At 40.8% G+C, this 22,030-nt stretch overlaps 1 protein-coding gene across 2 annotated transcripts in view; it reads left to right on the forward strand.

Annotated features, from left to right (window-relative positions):
* The window catches only part of CA8 (carbonic anhydrase 8), a 729,036-nt gene that overhangs the window by 313,032 nt on the left and 393,974 nt on the right, over window positions 1–22,030 (forward strand). For both annotated transcript variants that reach the window (XM_044065478.1, XM_044065479.1), the window contains exon 3: window positions 6,320–6,444. In XM_044065478.1, the coding sequence (XP_043921413.1) occupies window positions 6,320–6,444 (125 nt within the window). The remainder of the gene's footprint in view (window positions 1–6,319; window positions 6,445–22,030) is intronic.

Consider the following 22,030-nt stretch of genomic DNA (forward strand, 5'->3'; position numbering starts at 1 on the left):
ACAAACTACTAATGAAAACAGATTGCAAGGTATGACCATACACAAAAATAAAAATAGAAATAGCAATGAAGTGTGTAGCGTCATAGTATTTCAACTTTAAAAGAAATACCATTGAATAGTTCAAACTTGGAAAACATATTGCATTAACTAAAATGTGTCATTTTAATTCACATTTATTAAGAATGTATCAGTTTGTGTTTGATGGGTCTCTGTGGAGTATTTAATGTTAATAACCTTTTTCGACATTGCTGGCACATGGCCTTCCTTGAGGTTCCCATGAATTAAGAAGGTCAATCTGGCTAATCTTAAAAATGTTGGAAAGATACTGTCATCTGCAAAGATGATACAGTACTACAGATTACTTAGCTTATTTTTAATTTCTCCACCTCTTTACGGTTTCTAATACCATGATAGGAATGGACGTCATTCCTAAGTCAAAGTAAGATTAATGTTCATGAAATTAGTATTGGTAGCTTACATATAGTACGTGTTGATGTACGCTGAAGCTTAAATGTTTGTGCAAGGTGGAGCAGGATTAGTATTCAGTATACCCATACACCAAAGCTGTATGTTATTTGCAAAATTTGTACGCAATGAGGAAATACCTTGTACATGGTCTTGCATTTTTTCCATTTAAGTAAGGTAAAAACAACCTTTTTCCATTTCTATGCAATTCACAACTGCAACTCATTGCATTATCAGCTGCCCTGAGCGGGGTAACTTACAGACAAGCAGCCATGTATGGCATGTCTGTTATGACTGCATTCTTCCTGTCCATGAGAAGGAATTGTTATACAGGCCTACAAGTCCTCCATGGAATTACCTTTGTTTTTTTTTTCTTTTGGAATCTGATCCTAGGTGTGTGTGTGTGTGTGTGTGTGTGTGTGTGTGTGTGTGTGTGTGTGTGTGTGTGTGTGGGTGTGTACCAAATATGTATACCTCATTATGTATAAAATATATGTATGTATGTATGTATGTATATATATATATATATATATATATATATATATATATATATATATATATATATATATATATATATATATAATGTGTGAGTGTATATGTAGAGAGACAAAGAATAAGCAAGAAATAGAAGAAAGAGATGCATACACATTTACAATTGTATGAATATTCCCTAATCCATTATGGAATGATGATAGAATCAATATTTTTTCTGGAAAGAAACATTAATAATTATTTGTGTGACTCATGGGATTTAGCTTGTGAAAATGGCTTTTTGCTATTTTTCTCCCTGCAAATCTTTGGTGTAGTAATAATGTGACCTCTGTCTCTAAAGATCATGTACTGAAAGTATTAACCAAGAGTAACATGCTTTAATATTGTTAAGCATGCCCTTGCAGACACACTCCTTTAATTGGCCTTACAACTAACTTGGGTGATTGTAGTTCTTTTGGACTTAAAAGCCTCATATGCAAAGCTATGCAATGTACTATAACTGACATCATAACTATGATATAAAGAATCTTGTTTGACCTTAACTCCAATAATTTTGTTTTGTGAAAAGTAGATCATGTCTATTTAATTTGATAAACTTCTTTGGAAGGGTGACAAGAGGTTGCAGATGGTGCAATGCCTTGCACTCAGCATATCTTCTCCTAGCTAATGCCTTCAAAACCATTTCCCATGCTGGCATCATAAAAAAGCTAAGTGTTTTAAACATCAACTCATATGTATTCGGATGGATAGCAAAGTGGCTAAAAGACAAATCCCTTGCAGTGAGAACTGCAAGTGGCTCAACAAAAAGTATGAAAGTGACCAGTGGTGACCCTCAGGGCTTGGTGCCAGGACTTTTTCCTGTTAGTGTTTATTTTACAGATCTCCAATTTGGGAACCAAAGCCCCTGGATAACAATATTTGTAGACAAGTGCAAATTGGATGTCACCCGATAACACCCAAGTCATCCAGAGGGATCTCTCTCTAGTAAACTCTTGGTGTACTAAAAATGGGTTCAACCTACATGCTAAAAAGTGTAGTATCATCACTTTTTTTAGACAACTCCTCCCCTCTATTGTCATATTGTATAGACAACATACCACTGCAAAACAAAAATGTTGTCAGGGAACTAGGCATGTGGGTTAATAGCTCTCTCTCTCTCTTTTGACAATCATATAACAATGGTTTTTAGGAAAGCATTTTACTTAGACCAGCTAATTGCCAAAGGAATGCCATTAAGACTTAGACAAGTAATCATGCTGTTATAACAAAGAAACAACCACTCTGTAGCAAACAATCCTACAACCCAAATAGGAAAAAAATGTTTTATTCCAAAATAATCCAATGCAGTATCCAAAAGATAGTCGAAGAAAGTACAATCCAAGTACAATCCAGATAAAAGGTCAAGCTCTTTCATCATGCATATTAGTAAAAACACTGCACATTCCTTTCATTTTGGAAATCTTGAAGTAGTTTGTAAGAATATTAGGGGTGGGAATTGGACTAATAAATTGCTTAGAGTAGAAGCAAGATGGCAGCTTAAATTGAACGCTACTGAAGCCCCAGGCATTAATGACCATATAAGTATTAAACCTGAATTAAAGTTTAGGGCATCTAAACTTTAAAACTTGTGTTATATTTTCGATTTTTCTCCCTCAATATTTATAGTTTTTAAATGGTTTACAAATATGTTTTTTTTTTAAAAACAGGGTATGTTTGTTTTATTGTTTTTATAAACGAGCACTTTTTACAGTTAGGCATTTCCACTTTAAGAACTGATTACTGTTGATTAATTAAGAGAACTGTTTGTATAAAAGTGTAGCAAAGCAATGGTAAAATGTTCTGATGAAGTCTGATGACGAAAGCGCTTGACCCTTTATATGGATTATACTTGGATTGTACTTTCTTCGACTATCTTTTAGATACTCCATTGGATTATTTTGGAATAAAACATTTTTTCCTATTTGGGTTGTAGGATTATTGTCTACAGAGTGTTTTTTTTCTTTGTTATTGGTGGCATTTTTCCACTCTTACACCCTGTTGTTGTTCTTAATCATGCTGTTATATTCATCATTGCTCAATCCAGTTATTGAGTACAGTACCCCCTTTGGGACATATCTCTCTAAACATAGCAAATGAGTAGAAAGACACAAAAGGTTTCTAACCCGAAAGATGACAAGCCTAAAGTCCGTGAGATACCAACGTTGGCTGAAAGCTCAGTTACTTTATTAAGTGTCTCATATACTTTTGAAAGGAGATCTCCATCATGCTTACTGTGCCATTACAGACCCCATTGTCCTGCACTTTATATTCCTCCACAAATCCAGTATCTCCTGCAGTACTAGAAGCAGGGATCAAAATCTTCACCAACAGATAAATAAAACATGGTGGAGAGACACAGTTATATTCCAGCACCTCCCAGACCTCTGGAGTAATCTTCAACTACATGTTAAAACAGTACAAATCATTATCTTCCTTTAAAGATAAATTAGATTGACTGGCTAGGTATCCACAGATGTACTCTGGGATTGATAGGTATGGTCTTCCTGGAGAAAGGCGGTACATCCTGAGGGAAGAGTACTGACACGGCATGAATGATCACAGGAGACAGTGGCCTTGGAATGTATATTACTCTATCTATGAATCTATGACTCTGTCACCTTGCAGAACCTGCAAAACAAATTAAAATGCTTCACTTTTGGCAGGGGAAAATAACAGTGAAGAATTCCTTTAAAGCTTAGTTGATTAATAGTATTTTATAAATACAATTTTTGCACTTATCTTTCTTCAGGCTGTTCTCCTTGCAGTACTGACATCATGAAATAATTTATCATTCCTCATTTTTGCACCCCTTCATGTTGCCATTTATTAACCTAAAGGCAGGGGGGGCTATTTATTAACCTAATGGCAGGAGGTGCCATTTAATAACTTAATAGCAGGGGTGCCATTTATTAACCTAACATCAAGGTGTGCCTTTTACCTGAACATATATTTCACCCTCCCCAGTTCTGACCCAATTAAAATACTTTCTTCCATTAATATATTTTCTAACCTAGCAAATTATAAACTTAATAGGGAAAAATCCTTAATACTCCCCTTAAACATCCACTTGATGTTGCCTAATATAATTTTAAATACAGAGATCAAATCCAAGGACCAGCTGCACTACTTAGGTATTCAATTCTCGCAAGGTAACCATAATTACTATCAGGATAATGTAGTCAGGTACTGGTCTAATGTTCAAAATGATATCGTAAGATGGTCTAGGTTTAAGCTCCCTTTTTTGGCCAGAACAACAGTGATTAAGATGAATATTCTTCCTAGGCTCCTTTATCTATTTCATGCAACTACCAGCATTTTACATAACAATTTTTTTAAAAAGATTATGACATCTATCTCTAAATTTATCTGGGCCCCTAAATCGGTCAGGATTAGTTATTCAAAACTTATCTGTCCTAAGGAGCAGGGGGGACTGGGCCTACCTGACTTTTAAACCTATTATGAGATTATCAATGGCAGTAGAATATTTAAGATAGCGTCCTATAACAAGGTTAAACCGCCATGGGCCCCAGCATGGGTGTCTCTATATAATAACTACATTAAAACATTAAAACTCAACCCTGCTGCTCTCCCATTTTTAAATGAAGATAATTTAGGTATTCTAAAATGTACAAAAAACATATTATTTAGCATAAAATCCCTGCAGGCCCTTTTTAAATCTTTGAATTTATTTCACTCGTTTTTAACCTTACAACCACTTCATCTCAACCCCAACCTTAAGTTAAATGGGCACATGTTAAACTTGGAGCAATACCCCCTTCTGTTGAATACCTCTATCTCTGATCTTTTCCCATTTAGACATCAGACAATATCTGACCTAAGAACTAATCTGGTCTTGCCCTATAAGTACCTGACTATATTACGACAAATTAGAGAATTAGTAAGAAAATATCTAGACCACCCACTAGTCTCGGACAAAGATATCTTAACATGTAAAACGCTAACGAAACTCCTGCTCAGTGAAAAAAAAATGACCTCAAATGCATACAAGGTCATCATGACACTTAGATACCAGAATGAACTCAATTTTTCGAAATTCTGGCTAAAGATCAACCCTGATATTAACCAAAGCCTAATCTCAAAGGCTATAAACCTAAGCTCTAAATCTATTCCCTTCAAAAAGATGAAATACACTCAACTGATGATTATGAACAATGCGTGTTTTACCCCTGAGGTCCTCAACAAAATCTTCCCTAATCAATCCCCTAAATGTCAATATTGCTCGAACCAAATGGATGATATCCTTCACTCGTTTTGGAGTTGCAAGTGTTCCTACAAGCTATGGTGTGCCTTGAGGGTGATACTTGAAAGAATTGGGTATGAAAAATCCACCCTTTCATGGGAATTTACCATACTTCATATTCCTCCCCCTGGACTATCTGAAAGAAAATGCAAGGTACTGATACTTATTTTTATGCTAGTCAAATATTACATCTCCTTGAATTGGAAAAACAGACACTCCCTTTCTTGGGAAGGCTTTAAACACATAGCTATTAAGCACCTCAAGGCGCACAAATTCTTGTTCCACAATATTAAGCACAAACCAATTATTAAGGAATTTTGGAAATTATTATCTGATCATATACTTAAATAAGTACTTTCCTTTCATGGATACCATTAGTCCCCATCACGCTGTACTTGACTTATATAGGAATTGTTGGGCAATGTATGATTTGTATATAGTTTTCGTTTTGGTGTATTTATCCTTTATGTTAATGTTTAATGTAAGTTTCGCTTGCTGTATTTTCTTTTGTGGTTTTTTCATGTAATTTTGAAATTTGATTTTGAAAATTTACAATAAAGAGAATTTCAAAAAAAAAAAAAAAAAAATCAAGGGGTGCCTTTTATTAACCTAATGGCAGGAGGTGCAATTTAATAACCTAATGGCAGGGAGTACCATTTAATAACCTAATGGCAGGAGGTGCCATTTAGTAAGCTAATGGCGGGGGTGCCATTTACTAACCTAATGGCAGGAGGTACCATTTAATAACCAAGTTGTAGGGGGGTTCCATTTATTAACCTAATGACAGCAGGTGCCATTTCTAACCTAGTGGCAGGTGGGTAGGAGGCTGGGGTTGTGCTGATCAGCAATAACCTACTGTAGATGGGGAGGAGCTTCTGTCATGCTGTATAAGTCTCCTGGTCCTCAGCATTGCTTTGTATGTAATGTAACTGCAATATGTTGCCTCCTAACCAGCCAAATGCAAGCACTATGTTACTTTTTAAATGTTATGAGACTATCTTCATATGAAGGAATGTACATAGCACAGCTGTTGAATTTTATTTATTTATTCATTTATTTTAGTTTTAATGGGTGGACCATTACCCAGGAGCCATGAGTACGAACTCTATGATGTTCGTTTTCACTGGGGTAGAGAAAATCAGCGTGGGTCTGAACACACTGTGAATTTCAAAGCATTTCCTATGGAGGTAAGGAATGTTTATGTCTTGTATCACTGGGAAACATTCTACATCAGAAGATGTTAAGCAGAGACTTTTATTTTTTGCTTGTTTTAGAAGACCAGCACTTGTGATTTGTGATAAAAATACTCTTTGTCAGTCTGGAAACAGTCCATGTATAAAGAAGATCTTGACAGCAAGGAACAGGTAGCTGCTGGATATAAAAGTGACTGCTCAAGAGCTCATATTCCTAAAGCCTTACTACAGCTTGTTTCTTTAGGTTTATAATCAAGGTGCTAAGCAAATATTTTCTTTCAAAAGAGGTTCTTAGGGAGAGAGTGTATATGTATGTTGGCATGTTTAGTGTGTGTGTGTGTGTGTGTTTGTGTGTTTGTGTGTGTGTGTGTATATATATATATATATATATGTATATAGTGTATTTTTATGTACAGTGTGTGTGCGTGTGCACGCACGCACGTGCGGGCGCGTGCATGTGTGTGTGTGTGTGTGTGTGTGTGTGTGTGTGTGTGTGTGTGTGTGTGTGTGCGCGCGTGTGTGTGTGTTTGTGTGTATATACATATATATAACATATACATATAACTTCATTAACTCCAGTGCCCTGGACCAGCTGGTTGATGCCTCCACAAGGGGCACCAGTATCCTGGATCTGGTGCTTACCAATATGGGGGTATCATTGTAGCACCCCCGCTGTGAAATCTTTCCTGGTGAGATATGACCACAAATTAATCTTAACCCCCCCCCCTCCCAGCAGCAACTAGACAAAAACCTTCTCCAAAGCAAATTATAACCTCTTACAGGATGGTATAAATAGCTTCACTGCACCTCCCCCCTCACATGGAAATAGAAGCTATGCTGAGTTCTACACCAATTCTTTATACAAACACCTGTATAAATCCATAGACTTGGCAGTACTACTACAGTAGCTTTTTAGGGAAGAGCAAATCTATCTGGTGGACAACTGCCATTAACAGGTTTTACAATAAGAGGAAGACATTGCTGTCTAAGACTAAGAGGGAGTGGGCCCTAAACTCACAACACTCCCTCCTCAGCTTAAACTAGCAAATAAGACTTCTTGTGAAGTCCTCCAAAGCAAACTATGAATTCAAATTAGCTTTCTCAAATAAGGACAACCATAAGGCATGCTTTAGTTATGTCTGTAACCTAAAAGGAAAGGCCCACATTTGTGCTAAACTGGTAGTTAATGATACCACATGTACTGAGCATGTGGACATAGCTTACCTATTAGCTGACAGGTTCTGTGAAAACTTCACTCCCTTGTCCTTGCCACATGTACCCCATGACATCCATACCACCTGTCCCCTACCTTGTATCTCTAAAGAGCAGGTTGTAAATACCCTCTCTAACTAAAAACACAGCATCTATGGGACCTGATAACAGCCAGGCTGCATCCTACATGGGCTCCAAAAAGAATTAGCAACACCACTGGGTATTCTTTTCAATCATAGTCTAAGAACTGGCTTCATCTCACCTGAATGGAGAATGGTCACACTTCTCCCCTTGCACAAAGGTGGTGCTTTCACTGACCCTGGGAACTATAGACCTATTAGCCTGACTAGCCTTATCTGCAAGGTCATGGAATGAATCATCATGGATCTTATCAACAAAGATATAGGTAATCTCCAAATACTTGACCCTACTCAGTTTGGATTTGTGAAAGAGAGATCATGCCTGTTAAACCTGGTGGACTTCTTTGAAACAGTCACCAAGGTCCTGGATGAGGGGAAATCTGTGCAAACAGCCTACCTAGACTTAGCCAAGGCTTTTGGCACTATCCCCTACTCAGGCATCATTGACAGACTCACCCAGGTAGGTATCAACCCTTGTATCGTTAGGTGGGTCACCAACTGGCTCACTGATAGAATCAATACAGTCAAAATAGGTGAATCCACCTCCAACAGTAGACCCATAACCAGTGGTATTCCACAGTGATCAGTCCCGTGGCCTCTACTGTTCACAATCTATTTCTCTGAAGTACAAGAAAAAACTAAAGGTTTATGGCTGACAAAGTTTGCTGATGATTGCAAACTGGGAGGGGTCACAGAATTTCCAAATGATGTCAACATCCTACAAGAGGGTCTTACAAACAAATAATTGTTGCCAAAGTCATGGCCTTAAATTCAATGCAAAAAAAGTATTAGCATCCCTTTCAGTAAGAATAATGTTCCTGCTAACTCCCATATCAGGGCACACAGGTTTCAGCAAGCTTACCTTTGATCACCATGTCTCCACAGTGGTAAGAAGGGCATTCTATATTGCTCATCTCATAAGTAAGGACATTGCCTCCAGAAAAAAGAGGTTATAACCTCCCTGTACTCTTCCCTCATCAGGCCAATAGTTGAGTACAACTCCCCTTTTCGTATGCACCTTTCCAAGCACCTGCAGAAATTGGAGACCACAAAGGTTCTTAACAAAGGAAAACTCAAGATCTCCAGCATCTGTTTTATGTGAATCTGCTGAAATCACTGTGACTTTATTCTGTTTAATACAGACTATTCAGAGGTGATCTCTGCCTTGCATATAAGGCAATCTCTGACACTGCTTTACTGGAAATGCTGCATATCTATATGGGAAATCCCACTTACCCAACTTCTATAATGCCAAGATGAAAAGGCCAACAACACCATATCATCAACATCCCGGAACACTGACTTTCCACTCCAGGTAAGTAACCACTTGGTCAGCCTGAAAAATAAATTAAAACTGAAGCAAATTAAACTCACCCATGTGGAGGGCTTTGCCTCCCACACCCCTCCTATCTAAATATACCAACTCCGAGATTGCAGTACCTTGGGGGTAAGGGGCAAAGTTCAACATGTTGGCCAAGTGGCTACTTACCTGGAGTGGAAAGTTTATATTCTGGGATGTCATTGTTATGCTGTAGTCAGCCTTTTTGTCTCGGCATTATGAAAGTTGGGTAGGTGGGATTTCGGTCTTGTGAAGTAGAGCCACACATATATATATATATATATATATATATATATATATATATATATATATATATATATATATATATGTTTTATATATATATGGGATCACTACTAAATCCGGAATACTTACATTACTGAAGACTGGAATGTCGAGACCAGATAACCAAAAGACGAGAAGACCGGAAGACCAGAAGCACGAATTTCAAAATTGCGAAGTACGGAGATGTCAGGAGGTTAGGTAAGTATCTATGTTTGGTTGTGTTGGTTAGAGGCTTTAGTGTGTGTGTGTGTGCAAGTGTGTGTGTGTGTGTGTGTGTGTGTGTGTGTGTGTGTGTGTGTGTGTGTGTGTGTGTGTGTGTGTGTGTGTGTGTGTGTGTCTGTGTGGGGGGAATGTAGGTATGTGGTGGTGTTTTCATGTGTTTGTCTGTATAGTGCGACCTTGGAGTTAGAATATTTAAGTAGGGGGGGTGTGGGGGGGCTTGCCCCCACATGGAGGGTGCAGGGGGGGCGTGCTCCCCTTTTTCTGTAGTATAGGTTTGTGTGTTTGTGTTTTTGTTGACGGTGTGTGTATGTGTATGCGTGTGGTGTATGTTTAGTGTAATGTTCAGTATTTCAAATTTCGCGCTTCTGGTCTTCCCGTCTTCTCATCTTTTGGTTATCTGGTCTCGAGATTCCGGTCTTCAGTAATGTAAGCATTCAGGATTTAGTAGTGATCCTACATATATATATATATATATATATATATATATATATATATATATATATATATGTATATAGATGGATAGATAAAACTATAACTATGATACTGCAATCCCGGATGCAATTTTGAATGGGGACATCACAGTTATCAGTTTCGAGATATTGCACAAAACACTGAGTACATTTTCGTCTTGTTATTGTGAGTAAATGCACAACTGCCATTCTGAATTTTGATAGTAAACTGAACCAAGGTATTTCAGGTAAACTTCCTCTTTGGGATGAACACTACATATATTCTCAAATTATATCACATGGAAGAGCACACTTTAATAATGTAAGATGTTGGCCTTTATTAGTATTTATTGAGTATATCAGGTTAATTCTCCATTATGGTCACATATTTATATAATTACGTACTTCAAGCTGTTTGACAACAGAAATCCAGCTATCATAGCTAAAAGACAACATCTCTGACTAAGAAATCATCCATCCATTTATCCACAATCCCCTTTTCCCATTTTTGCACATGTGGTTAGGATGTTACTTCACCAGTGACAATCATCTAGAGCCACACTGCTCTGTGGCTAGCCCTGCTGTGGAGTTCTTATATTCCTTTCCTGACTAAGAAATCATCCCATTTTATCTATTTATCAGAAAAATCTGTCTTTCTCTCTCTCTCTCTCTCTCTCACACACACACACACACACACACACACACACACACACACACACACACACACACACACACACACACACACACACACACGCACACACACTATTCTTCCTTGTTACCTTACAACTGCCATTGTCTTTTCTTAGTTAATCACTTATTACATCTACACACAATGACAATGACAAAAAGATTACATTCTGCAGCTTGCATCTACCACCAACATACAGTGGCTTATTTTACCACCTTCATTTCTAAACTACTGATTCAAGCTGACTTTAATATTAACTAGAAAAACAACCTAGCTCATATATCTACATGCAATATCCAACTGTCATCCTGAATTTACTTTTGCTTTTATGTAATTAAAATATGAAATGATTTTCTTAGCAATTTACATTTTAGATTATAAAGACTTTGAAACAGATTCTTCTGGAACAATTAGAATTAACCAAAGCCTGCATAAAAACAACAACATCTGTGCCGGTCTAGGTTAATAACTAATCTAAAACCAAAAAGAGTGTCCATTCTATGAAACATCTACCCACCCCACCACAACTCCGCACAAGCCTCCATTCCATCATACTAATATATCTTACTGGCTCCCTGTGTCACCTGACTCCCTTCACTAAAATTCTTCAAGATTCTCAAACTTTCTTTCTTCCCATCTCCCTCTAAGAGCTGACACAAACTACTAATACATATGTGCTATGGATAGTAAAGCATATTCCTAGAACTGTATTATGTTTTACACATATTACTGTATTTATAATACTAATTATATTGCTGTTATAAAATTTCATGTCTCAACAGTGAAACTGCATTTCTTTATGTATGTGGTTTGCAAATATTGTATTGTTCTAACTGCTGTCACATTTGGAATTGTTTTTCTGGGCAACTGAAAAGGGCTATTTGAATAGGTTCAGTCGACCTTTTCTTGATTAACAACGTAAATAAATAAAATGAAAAATAAATGCTCCACCTACATTTGCATCAATAGAATCACATACCTCCACCATTCACTTAAATACCTTCATGCTGACTTTAGATTTATCTTTGGCACATGTCTGTAACTATTTAACACACTTGATCTAGCTCATCATACTTTTCTTTACTCTCAACTTTGCTTAAATCTTTTCTTATACCTATTTTGCTCTTTTTATCAATTCTGTCCTGTCCTTCCTTCTCTTCCTTTATTCCACTTACTGCACAAACTCTTCAAACTGAAGGATTGTTGCTTTGCATGCCAATCATGTATGTTTAATTTCTTTTTGAATGTTAGACTTATTGCCACAAATCCTATCTGTGCAACACTAGGAATTTTGTTGTTTGCTATTCTATTCTTTTGAACTGTAAGATTGCTGCTCTATTATTGGAACAGTTTGACCATACTGTCTAGGTTTTCACAAATGAAGGATGTTCTTGGTGTTTCACTGTTGCAGTCATCACATTTGAGTTGTCTGCCTGCAGATAGGCCTCAGCCGGCCTGAATACCAGAGTCTTCGGATTTCTGCGTCAAATGCTGTCTCTTCTTCCATGACGTCAGGTCGTCAGGGGTATAAAACATGCAGCCGATGCCATTACATCAGTCTTTCTTGCCGTGCGGTGCCCAAATCAGAAGCAGTTCGCAAGTGCCAGTCGGCTGACTCCTGAAATTTTCATTTTCGAGTTTCAGACCCAAAGTCGTCAAAAAAGCTAAGTACCCCATTGGGGATCCTTTTTCTTGCTCTAACCGATGTCAGTAAAAGTTAACAATTGTCTTACCTGTGGAAAGCAAATACCTCATAGATATTTTCATTCTTACTGCATCCCTTGTTTAGGCCCAGACCACGATGTCCCTCGTTGTCAGTTTTGTGCCTTGCTCGATACCCAAACTATTCATCGTCGGGCTATTTTTGCAGCTAATTACTTTTGTACTCATTCGTTGTACTCTGAAATGGCTTCGTCAAGCCATCCGACTACCGATCTTCCAAAAAAATAAGGATAAAGACAGAGACAGACCACATAGGTCCAAAGCTGCTGACGATACTTCCGTTAAGCTAGTCGCCAGTCTGCCGGTACTCAGTGAGGCGCTTTCGCAGCCCCTGATACCCACTACTTCTGATTCGCAGGCCTCTACTGAGGCCCATTTGGAGTCCGGTATGCCGTGAGATGCATCTTCTACTATGGAACCTGCGGATGTCTCTACCTTGGATGGGTCCTGAGCCGCTGTGTAGGCACCAGCTTCTGAATGTGTATTCAGGCCTACAGACATTCATATTAAACTGACACCATCATTTTCATCCAGGCCTAAAACTCGCACTACGCCTAGAAAACTGACGACCAAACTGCAGGCTCAGGCCCATATGCCTAAAAAATAAATGCTTAGAATGGCTGAAGACCTTATTACCTTAATTAGGGGAAGCCAGCCTTCCCCTTCTAAGAGACCTAGAACTGATTTTCTTTCTGATTCTTCTTAGTTTCATAGTTTCATAGTATAGTACTAGGCTATCTGCCCTGGGGCATTTGTAAGCCTAGCCATAGTGATGTGGCTTTTGCCACCCCATGAAATGGTACAAAAATGTACAGAATAAATCTAGAATACTGTGCCTCTGTCTAGTAGTGACACAATGAAGGTCCCCTTATATAATAGAATTAGTTTACTGTGCCCCTGTCTAGCAGTGACACAGATGTGACCCCTGGGGTAAACCTACGATCTCCCATCCACTCATCAAGATTTCTCTTGAAGAGAGTCAGTGAGGGGCTCTGCCTAATACGAACTGGGATCCTGTTCCAAAGCATGGGAAGCCTCTGGGTTATGAATCTATCCCTCCAGCATGTCCTATTCATACTTGTGCCAAGGTTTAAGTCTTTAGCTCTCGTGGTCCTGATGGATTTGGATTTTTTGAGGTGGAGCATGTCCATCAGATCCTAATTGGACATGGCCTTGTACGTCAGGCAGAGATCACCTCTGAGCAGGCGGTATGCTACTGAATAGAGCTGAAGTTTCTTTAGTCTGGCAGAATAAGACATATGTTGGAGACCCTTGATCCTTTTGGTGAGGTACTTTTGTGGTCTCTCCAGCTGTTGCAAATGCCGGGTGAGGTACATACCAAATGGGGCATTGTACTCAATCATGGGTCTGATGAGGGAGGAATATAGAGGTACAATGACATCCTTGGATCTGCCTTCATGATGAGGTGTGCAAGGTAGAATGTTTTTCTTACCACTTTGGCAACGTGGGTGTCAAATGAGAGGTCGCTGTGTACTTGGGTCCCTAGGTCTCTGATTACTTTTTCCGTACTCAGTGGGTTGCTGTCTATGTGATAGTTTGTGGGTACTTTGTTTTTTCCAAAAGGGATGACTATACATTTTTTGGCATTTAGTTTAAGGCCGTGACTACAGCACCAGTTGTCCGTTTCAGTGAGGCCTTTTTGTAGGATGTGTGTGTCTGCTGGTGTATCGACTATGGCGCCTAGTTTGCAGTCATTTGCGAACTTTGTCAGCCACAGCCCTCCCATGTTTGCTTTAACATCTGAGAAATAAATGCCGAACAAGAGGGGTCCCAGGACAGATCCCTGTGGGACACCACTTGTGACTGGCTTTGAGTCTGACATTGCTCCAGCGATTTTAACTTTATGGGCTCTGTCCTTTAGCCAGTTTACAACCCATCTAGTGACATAAGGGTTTACTTTTAAGCTGTTTAGCTTATCTATGATGCCTGAGTAGGGTATTGTGTCGAAGGCCTTAGCCAAGTCCAGGTATGCTGTATGGGCTGCTTTGCCCTCATCAATGGCTCTAGAGACTGTTTTGAAAAAGTCAGCCAGGTTTAAAAGGCAGGATCTGCCCTTTACAAAGCCAAACTGGGTGGGGTCAAGTGTCTGTAGGTCCCCTATGTCTCTGTTTATGAGTTCCATAATGATTCTTTCCATAGCTTTGCAGACCAGGCTAGTTAAGCTTATGGGGCGGTAGTTTCCAGGGTCTGTAGAGGCACCCCCCTTGTGGAGTGGGACCACTGTTGCTGTACGCCAGTGTTCAGGTACATATCCCGAAGTAAGGCTAAGGTTAAATAGCATTTTTATGTGTGGGTTTAGCTCCTCTTGGAGTTCACGTAACACGCACCCGGGATACCGCCAGGTCCCATTGATGCTGTGTTTTTGCTTTGTTTAGGGCGGTTCTCACTTGGACATCTGAGATGACAGGGAGATTACATTCAGCTGGGATAAGTATTTCTTCTTTTGGGGTGAAGGAGGGGAGAAATTTGCACTGAACCTGTCAGCCAGAATGTTAGCAATATCTGTGGGTTCAGTGTATTTTTTGTTGTTGTGAACCAACTCTGAGCATATCTGAGGGTTTCCTACCAGGTTTCTAACATAGCTGAAGAAGGCTTTGTGGTTATCTTTAGTGTCCTTAGCGATTTTTCTCTCAAAGTTTGCCTTGGATGTTTTTATGAGAGAATGTAGTTTTCTGCTAATGTTGATCAGAGATGTCTTCCCTTCATGGGATTTCGCTCTGACGTGCAGTAGCTTCCTTCTTTTGTTATACAATTTGTTTATGGCTGAGGTCCACCAGACAGGATGTTTACATTTGGTGGAGAGGGACTTGGATTTGTTTGGGATTGCATGATCCATGCATTCTTGGAGATGTCCATAGAAAGCATTTGTGAAGGATTCGGCATTGTGGGATGTGGTATTCACTGGCACAGTGGGCTTAAAGGATACCATCTCAGTCTTAAGAAGAGTGAAGTCTGCTTTTGAGAAGTTTTTCACTGTGGTCTTTTGTGCTGGGGGTGGAGGTGGGATATGTATATCCAGGGTGATTAGTTTGTGGTCAGATCTCACTAGTGAGGGGTATACTTCCGGTGTGGAGCATTTTGTCCCAATGTTTGTGATGATCAGGTCTAGTATATTATCTCCCCTAGTGGGAGAGGTGACTAGTTGTTCCAGTGCATTTGAATTTATGAATTCCAGGAACCTTTGGGCTAGGGTATTAGGGCTAGAATAATGTGCCCAGTCTATGTTTGGGTAGTTGAAGTCTCCCAGTATGATGGCATTTTGTGATACATTCATATCCTCCAATGTCTTCAGGAAGGCTGAGTGGGGTTCTTGAGATTGGGCGGGTGGTCTGTAACATGCTACCAGTTGTATAGCAGTTTTGCCTATGGTTAGTTGCACCTGTATGGTCTCTGATGCTTCATGTGTTGCTACTAACCTGGAGGTGTGGGTGTCCTTTATGAATATGGACACTCCCCCTCCCTTTGTGGTTTGGCCCGGGTTTTGGGGCCGAAAAGCATGATATGAGGTATAGCCTGGTAGTGCTGGTGTGCTCTCAGGAGCCTTGAACCAGGTTTCAGTTACTGCACAGACGTCGATGTTCTCCATGCTGAGGAGTGCATCAAGTGCCTGCATCTTGAGATTTAGACTTCTGGCATTGAGCAGCATTACCCTTAGATTTTTTCCATTTTTGTTTTCTAAGGAGGTGGGTTTGTCTTTTGAGCCTTGCCTAAAAAAGGCACTATTGGGGTGGCAAGAGCCTTAGCCAATATCCGGAAGCCCAGTGGTGACAGGTGTAAGCCATCCCTTGCGAAGCAGCGTGGCTTGTCCAACATATCATCCCAGGCAGACAGACATTGGATCCCCTTAGAATGACACCAGTACTTGAGCCAATTGTTAAAGCTGATCATCTTGTCTTTGTATTGTGGTATCATTCTTGGTGAGGGCAAGATGCTGCTCAGGGTCAGGGTCATACCAGCCTGGGCTACATAATCAGAGAGCTCCTCTATGTCTCTTTTCATGTAGTCCAGGGAGGTACGTCTCAGGTCATTCACACCAGCATGGACAATGATGGAGTCATATTTGTACTTGCTTTGGAGTGACCTAAGTGCGTGTGTTATGTGGCGGATCCTAGCTCCCGATAGACAGCTCACAGTCACCTTCTCCTTGTTCAGCCTGGTCAGTGGGACATCAGTGTGTCTGACTATGAAGTCACCTATTACTAGTGTATCAGGCAAGGTGTTTGGCCTTAAGGGCTGCGATTGGTCGACACACTGATTTATTGAAGTATGTGTTGCATGTGTTTTGTTTTGAGGTGGTGGATTTTTGGATGTCTGCTTTGGGAGCCTCTGTTGTTTTGGTAAGTTTTTTATTAGAGCCTCCGAGTATGTCTTTGTGTTTTTATGTGTTTGGTTTGCAGTTGTGTTAGGTCTATGTGGGACTGGGATTGTTGTGTGTGTGGTTGCCATCTCCTCCTGTCTGGGTCATGCCAGCCCTGAGTTGAGAGAGTTCAGCCTCCAGCTTGGCTATATAGTTGCATCTCTCACATGTATTTGTGTTTGTTGGGAGGAGGAGAGGGTTGTCTGTGTACATGAGACAATTGTAGCATTGTCTCAAGATACCCAGATTGACCAGCTGAACTGGAGACAACACCAGTAATCTACCACTCGACATGCTATAACAGTGTAAGGGAGTGGTATACCTTTAAGGGAAGTGGATATTCACAGGGGTGGTAAGTAGATGTAGTGCTTTACTTAGTACGAGAGTGCTTACTTAGTAGAGAAGTATTGAGAACAAGTGCTAGGCTTATAATACAGTGAGTAGTCTGATTATACTAAGAGTAGAGCTTCCTTAAGGGAAAATTTGAAGAGCAGACTTGGCGGAGCCAGAAAAACTTTAACCGGCGCTGCGCTATATGCACAACCGTGCAAAGCCGTGCAAACGCGGATTTTAAACAGTGAACTACAAAAGAGCTAGAAATGGTCCAAAACAACTAATTACTACAGCTTTTTGTGCTGAGGTCACTTCCCCCAAGGACAGGTAGGCTGCTCAAGGCTCCCCACTCCCACTGGTGAGCAAAGAAACTTCCTTCTATCCAAGTAAGGTAATGGACAACACAGGAACTACACCACAGCCCAGAATACAGCAATGCCTGTAAACAGGTCTAAACTAGTCAAGGAAGGCGGGAAAACAAGGATTATTTTTTTGTTTTTTCTCCTGATTCTGATCAGGAATCTGATATTTCTGCTCCTTCTGATTACCAGTATTTGCCCTTATCTACTTATGAGGATTCTGATGCAGAGGATTCCATTCCCTCTGCTTCCCTTCCAGAAGATTTTTCTTTCGATGAAACCTTGCACACAGTTAGGGAGCATTTCCGCTGGGAAAGCCAGGATTACTCTGAGTCCAAAAAGAGACTTAGGGAATTCTTACTCCTACCTCAACACAGGCTTTTAGCTACCCCTCTGTTTCTGGACATTGTAAATGATGCTTTCTTGGAATCTAGCCTTACCCCAGACACTTTACCTCCAGCTCCCAGAAAACCTGACAGGTGCAACAGAGTACCTGACTCTCACAAGTTCTTCAAGAATCCTTCTGTGGATCCAGAGACCATTTCCCAAGGACCAAAAGGCATTAAGGCTACTGCTGCCAAAAATCCTACCCCTTCTGATAGAGATTCTAGAGCCTTGGACAAATGGGGTAAGAAGGTATACACTTCTGCTACTTTGGCCATTAGGGCTTTAAATTGCCAGTTTCATATGTTAAAGTAGCAGCATATTATGGGACTACTTAGACAGAAAATGATGTTGATTCCTGACTGTGCTGAACATAAAGAGTTGCAAGATTTAATGCATTCTGCAGAACAAGTTGGTAAACATACTTTACAATGTAGTTTTGATGGTTTAGAAGCATCTTGCAGGGCTGCTGTCACTGGGTCTGTACTTAGAAGGCATGCTTGGCTTAAAGAACAAAACTTGCCAGATCATGTTAAAGCTAAATTACTGGATGCTCCCTTAAACCAAGACTGCCTTTTTGGCAACAAAGCAGAAGTCCTCAAAAGGATGTAGGAAAAAGCTAAATCTATGCAAACTGTTAAAGATTTCCTACAAGTACAGCCTCCCAGATTCAGTAGGCATTGGCCTTCAAAGAACTGGACCTTTCCAGTCCCTTCTCAGTCCAAACCCAGGAATGGCAGACCACCTAGGCTACAGTCTCAGAATACGCACAGATCTAAGCAGTGGGGGACTCCCACTTCCAAAGCAGGGAGTAGTAAGCCACCCCCCATGGAAAAATGGCACAATGACTTAACCTTAAACCTTCCAGGCCCTGCTCTACTACCTGCTCCCTTAGGAGGAAAGCTCGCCCTGCATGCAAAAAACTGGGAACTCATTACCCAGGGCAAATGGGTTTTGAACATAGCTTCCCAAGGATACAGATTCCACTTCCACACACTACCAACCCCAAATGGTTGGCCAGACCTATCCCCAAATCAATGGGCAGAGGCCCAACAGCAGGTTATCTTTCTTCTCAGTATCAGGGCTATTCAACCTGTCCCAGCAGAACAAAGGGGAAAAGGTTTTCATTCAAGACTTTTTCTGGTACCCAGAAAAGACAACTCCTGGAGTCCTATCCTGGACCTCTCTATTCTCAATATCTTTCTGGTGGTTCCAAAATTCAAAATGCTAACTCTTCAACAGCTTCTTCCTATGCTAGCCAAGGATGCCTGGCTGGCAACCGTAGACTTATAGGAAGCTTACCTGCACATCCCAATAAGAGGATCCTGCAGACAATACCTACGTTTCAGGGTGGGCTCCATGCACTTTCAGTTCTCTGCACTTCCCTTTGGCTTATCTACTGTGCCTAGGGTTTTCACAAAGTGTCTAGCTCCAGCCATTGCATTTTGCAGGCAGAGAAATATTCAAATTTATCCATACTTGGACGATTGTCTGATTCAGGCAGAAAGCCAGGACTTGCTATTACAGCATCTGGCATTCGTAAAGAAACTTCTAACCTCACTGGGATACACCATCAATGAAAATAAATCTCATCTAGTACCCTGCCAACAGATTGTATTCCTGGGAGCAAGCTTGAACACATCTTCCCAGATGGCATTCCTCACTCTGGAAAAACAAGTTTATTTGACAACCTACTTCAAACTATTGGCCACAAAACCCCAGCTATCTGCAAGAAAAATACTGCAAGCTCTGGGGTTCATGACCTCTTGCATTCTACTAATTCCATATGCAAGACTACATATGAGGAAACTCCAATAGTATCTAAAAAGCCTATGTTGTCAACATTCTCAGGACCTGGAAACAATGATTTCTATCAGTCCTTGTATAAAGACAGAGTTACTCTGGTGGGGAGAGGCAACAAGGGACTCCCTTTCACTCTACCCCCTGCTGCCCAAACCCTAACAACAGACGCATTAGACTATGCATGGGGGGCTCACATGGCAGGGCAATGCATTCAGGGCAAATGGAACTCGAGAGAGATGCACCTGCATATCAATCAGAAAGAAATGTTAGCTGTACAGAATGCTCTGACAGCCTTCAAAGACCGTATTCTTCCAGGACAACTATTGGCAAAGAGAAACAACACCACAGTTATGTGGTACATAAACAAGCAGGGGGGAACCCACTTATAGCCTCTCTGCAGACTAGTCATGGCTCTGTGGACACAGCCTTGAGCTACCAAGTACACCTACAAGCACAATTCCTGCCAGGCAAACTAAATTCACTAGCAGACGACTTAAGAAGAAATCTCACAGTCCCACATGAATGGAGACTAGAACCCAAAATATTCAGCCTCTTGAGGAACAAATGGGGGAATCCAGAGGTAGACCTGTTTGCCTCCCCTCAGAACTACCAATTGAACAAATTCTGCACAAGAACTCCCCACAGCCAAGCTTGGAAAGTAGATGCCCTGAGAAAGACTCTCGGTTTATGCCTTTCCCCCTCTGCCTCTCCTCTCGAAGGTTCTACTAAAGAGAAAACAGGACAAGTCAAGGACAATACTGATTGCACCAGACTGGCCTCGCCAGCACTGGTACCCTCTCTTGCGCAGTATGAAACTGCTACAACCATGGCAACTGCCTCAGACCCCTTCCCTGCTGTCCCAGCAGGCGGGCCAGATTCTGCACCCTCAGCTTCAAACCCTGAACCTTGCAGCCTGGCTAATTCCTTGAGCTCTACCCTAGCATCCCTCAGTAAGCAGGTACTGGATGTCATTCTGGAGACAAGGTGGCCTAGTACTAGAAAATCCTATGCTGAAAAGTGGAAAATATACTGTTCCTAGAGGCAGGCTCAGGGGATGAGCACAACAGTGCCCAGTTTACCTCATATTCTGCAGTACTTAACAGAAATGCTCCACAAGGGCCTATCCTTCTCACCAATTAAAATTCATACCTCTGGCATTTCAGCAGATTATAATACTGAGCCACTCCTCTTCTCTCACCCCTTGCTAAAGCAATTCCTTAGAGGGGCCAAAAATTTAAGACCCCCAGGAGAGCTCCCACTCCAGCCTGGGGCCATAACTTTATATTGGAAAAGCTCACTCTTCCCCCCTTGAACCAGCTGCTACAGCTGAGTTGAAATTCCTTTCTTGGAAAACAACCATCTTTCTAGCCATCACTTCAGCAAGAAGAGTGTCTGAATTACAGGCCCTCATGGCAGTGGAACCCTTCATTATCTTCCATGCAGACAGAGTTTGCCTCAGGACTAATCCCTCCTTTATGCCCAAGGTGGTGTCTACTGTGGCCCTATATCAGTCCATTCATTTGCCTACTTTTTTCCCTAATCCACAAAACAAAGGCGAATGAATACTGCACTCTCTGGACGTCCCCAGACAACTTAGATTCTGAACAGCTGCTAGTTAGCTTTGCTGCAGGGGCAGAGGGGAAGGCCATTTCAAAGCAAACTATTTCCAAATGGATAGCCCATTGCATTAATTTCTACTACAAGCACCATGGAAAACCTACCCCACAGGGGATAAGATCACATTCCACCAGGGCTGCATCTACCTCTGCAGCATTTCTCAGAGGGGTCCCTACCAGGGACATCCTAGAAGCTGCTACCTGGAGTTCTGTACATACCTTCACCAAGCATTACCACTTGCCTATCTTTTCTAAATCCAGAGCCGGATTTGCCACTGCAGTCTTGCAGGATTAATAGCTGGCCCTAATGCTCTTTATCTTCCTCGTCCCTTCCTTAGCTTTGGTAAATGGGAAATTCACCCCAGGGATCACTTCTGTGGCTCTGCTCGACACGGGCACAGAAAAATAATTTTCTTGGGTGGCGAAAGCCAGGGTACATTTTTTGGCTAGGTTTATATAGGCCCTAGGGCCAATAGCCTAGTACCTACCTATGAACCTATGAATCTATACAAATGTGATGACTGCAACAGTGAAACATGAAGAACATAGTACAGTTGTGTATGTTTGTCCTCAGAAATGACACCAAAGTTGCCTTTGCAATAATTTAATTCATACAAAAACTCAACCAAAGAAGAACATTGTCTAACAACCAG

Source organism: Protopterus annectens, chromosome 3.part0 (genome assembly GCF_019279795.1).
Source record: "Protopterus annectens isolate FY-2018-M chromosome 3.part0, PAN1.0, whole genome shotgun sequence".
NCBI lineage: Eukaryota > Metazoa > Chordata > Ceratodontiformes > Protopteridae > Protopterus > Protopterus annectens.